The following is a 2,295-nucleotide window of genomic DNA, read 5'->3' as shown; positions in this document are numbered from 1 at the left end:
CTCCAGTTTCCACGGGCTGCACGCACTCACGGGCCCGTGGCCCCTTCGCCCGGCTTCCAAACCGGCAGGACAAGCCCCTTCACTTGTGCCGCTGCTTCTGTCCCCACATCTCGCCGGACCCTCCTGCCTCCCTCTCTGCAGGGAGAAGGGCCCTTGGGATCACACCGGTCCCCCTCGGGAAGATCAGTGACGATCTGCCCATCTCGGGACCCTTAGCCTTAGTCACGGTGCAGAATCGTTTTGCCGCGTAAGGTAACGTATTCACAGGTTCTGGAGATTAGGACCCGGACATCTTTGGGGCCCATCGTTCCGGCCATCGCACCCGACACCCAGCCGCTGGGTGCACTCCGTGTTGACGGGGGCATTCGCCTACGCTGACCGAGGAAGAAGAGGGCGACGGGTCCCTCACGGGGTGGGAAGCAGCGCGGAACTCGAAAGCTGCCCGTTCCTGCCCCAGCACCTCTCCCGTCTCTGGTCTCTGCGCAGGAGCCCAGCCGAGTCCCTGCGACGACCAGCAGGGACAGCGGCAGCACAGAGGAGAAAAAGCAAAGCAAGTCACAGCAGCTGAGAAAGATTTTTCAAGAGTACGGTGCCGTCGGCGTGTCGCTGCACATCGGAGTCTCCTTAATCTCCTTGGGCGTATTCTACATGGTCGTTTCAAGGTAAGGTCTCTGGCAGTGACAGACCTTTCTTTACGATCAAGGAGGCTTCTTTGTGAATGAGAACATTTTTCGTACGAATTTTTTGTGCATTTAGCTACTTTCATCACATTTTTTAAATACTTAACAAAATCTTCTTAATGTTTATTTGTGAGAGAGAGAGAGAGCGAGAGCGAGCATGAGCAGGGGAGGGGCAGAGAGAGAGGGAGACACAGAATGGGAAGCAGGCTCCAGGCTCTGAGCTGTCAGCACAGAGCTCAGACTGTGAGATCATGACCTGAAGTCAGACACTTAACCGACGGAGCCACCCAGGCACCCCACATTTTTTAAATACCTTAAATTTTAGAGCCAAATCTATGGTCTAATCCTTGGCAGTAATAATCTTTTTTTTTTTTCTTCCTTCCTTTGCCTCTTCCCCCAGCGGTGTGGACATGTCTGCAGTCCTGCTTAAGCTCGGATTCAAGGAGTCGCTGGTACAGTCGAAGATGGCGGCGGGCACAAGCACCTTCGTGGTGGCCTACGCCATCCACAAGCTGTTTGCACCCGTGAGAATCAGCATCACCCTGGTCTCCGTGCCCTTCATCGTCAGATATTTTCGCAGAGTGGGACTTTTTAAACCTCCAGCTGCAAAGCCTTGATGAACTCTTCAATTGTGGGCCTAAAAACCTAGTTCTCTAAATAGAATTTGGGGTTAGTCTTAGGATATAGCTTTTTGGGGGTGGGGGGGGCGGAAACGAATTGCTATGTTCTCATGAGTAAGTTTTACCTTTCCCAGCAAAATTCAGGGTTTTTTAAAAAAAATAATTATAATTATTTTGCTTCACAAATGTTGTAAATGCTAATCATCCCAGGGCTTGGATACCTCATCTAAAATGTCAGCAAAACATCACAAATCGAGCTCCAACAAATTTGTCGTCTCCAACAAATTCCTTCTGGAAGATTGTTGGTGAGGTTCTCGTCTGCAGAAGCCCCAGGGGCCCGTCTCTGCTCTACTTCGTAAAGGGCAGCGATTCATTAAGCTGGTTTTAAAAATTCCCCTTTCTCCAATATCTGCTCTCAGGCTGCCTGTGGTTTAATATGCAATATTCTGCAAAATGGCTGCCAGGGCCACGATTAATGAAGCAGGATTTAAGCCTTCCCAGTATGTAATGAGGATCTAAATTAGCATCAACACATTGACATTCATTATACTTGTTTCACGGGGAAGAAAACAACACAAGTATTTATGTTTTGTTGATCCTAAACCCCCTTCCCATCTGGAAAGGACGGGTGCCTACCTCAGGTGGGTTTTCTCAGATTTCATGAAAGTAGGCCGGGGTTGTCTGTCCCTGTTTAGGTAAAATATGGAGACTCTGTCCAATGGTAATGGCATCACTTGGCTTCGGCCGGGCCTCGTCCACAGGTGCATTTGGACACTGCGCATACAGAAAGCTAAGACAATCTTTGCTCAACCCTCTAGATCTCCAACTTCAGACATTCCAGAACTATGGTCACAATGTTTGCATTGTGGCTACTTCCATTTTTAATTGAGTCGAAATTATGTTATATATGAAAAGGTTTTGTATCACTCTCTAAAAGAGAAACTGAGTAGCACTTGCTGTAAATGGGAGACAACTGCAAAATAATACAAAATAAC

At 48.7% G+C, this 2,295-nt stretch overlaps 1 protein-coding gene across 1 annotated transcript; it reads left to right on the top strand.

Moving 5' to 3' along the window:
• Positions 1–259: 259 nt before the first annotated feature.
• FAM210B (family with sequence similarity 210 member B) lies at positions 260–1,472 on the top strand (the record flags this gene model as incomplete). The annotated part of the gene is given in 3 exon segments (XM_077778326.1): positions 260–461; positions 464–662; positions 1,081–1,472. Coding segments are annotated over 3 exon segments (618 nt in total), but the record flags the coding sequence as incomplete, so codon positions are not given.
• Between the last annotated feature and the right edge of the window lie 823 nt (positions 1,473–2,295).

The sequence above is a fragment of the Crocuta crocuta genome, unplaced genomic scaffold (assembly GCF_008692635.1).
Source record: "Crocuta crocuta isolate KB4526 unplaced genomic scaffold, BGI_CrCroc_1.0 scaffold27, whole genome shotgun sequence".
Lineage (NCBI taxonomy): Eukaryota > Metazoa > Chordata > Mammalia > Carnivora > Hyaenidae > Crocuta > Crocuta crocuta.
The sequence above is the reverse complement of the archived record's forward strand: the minus strand, read 5'-3'. Positions and strand labels throughout refer to the sequence as shown.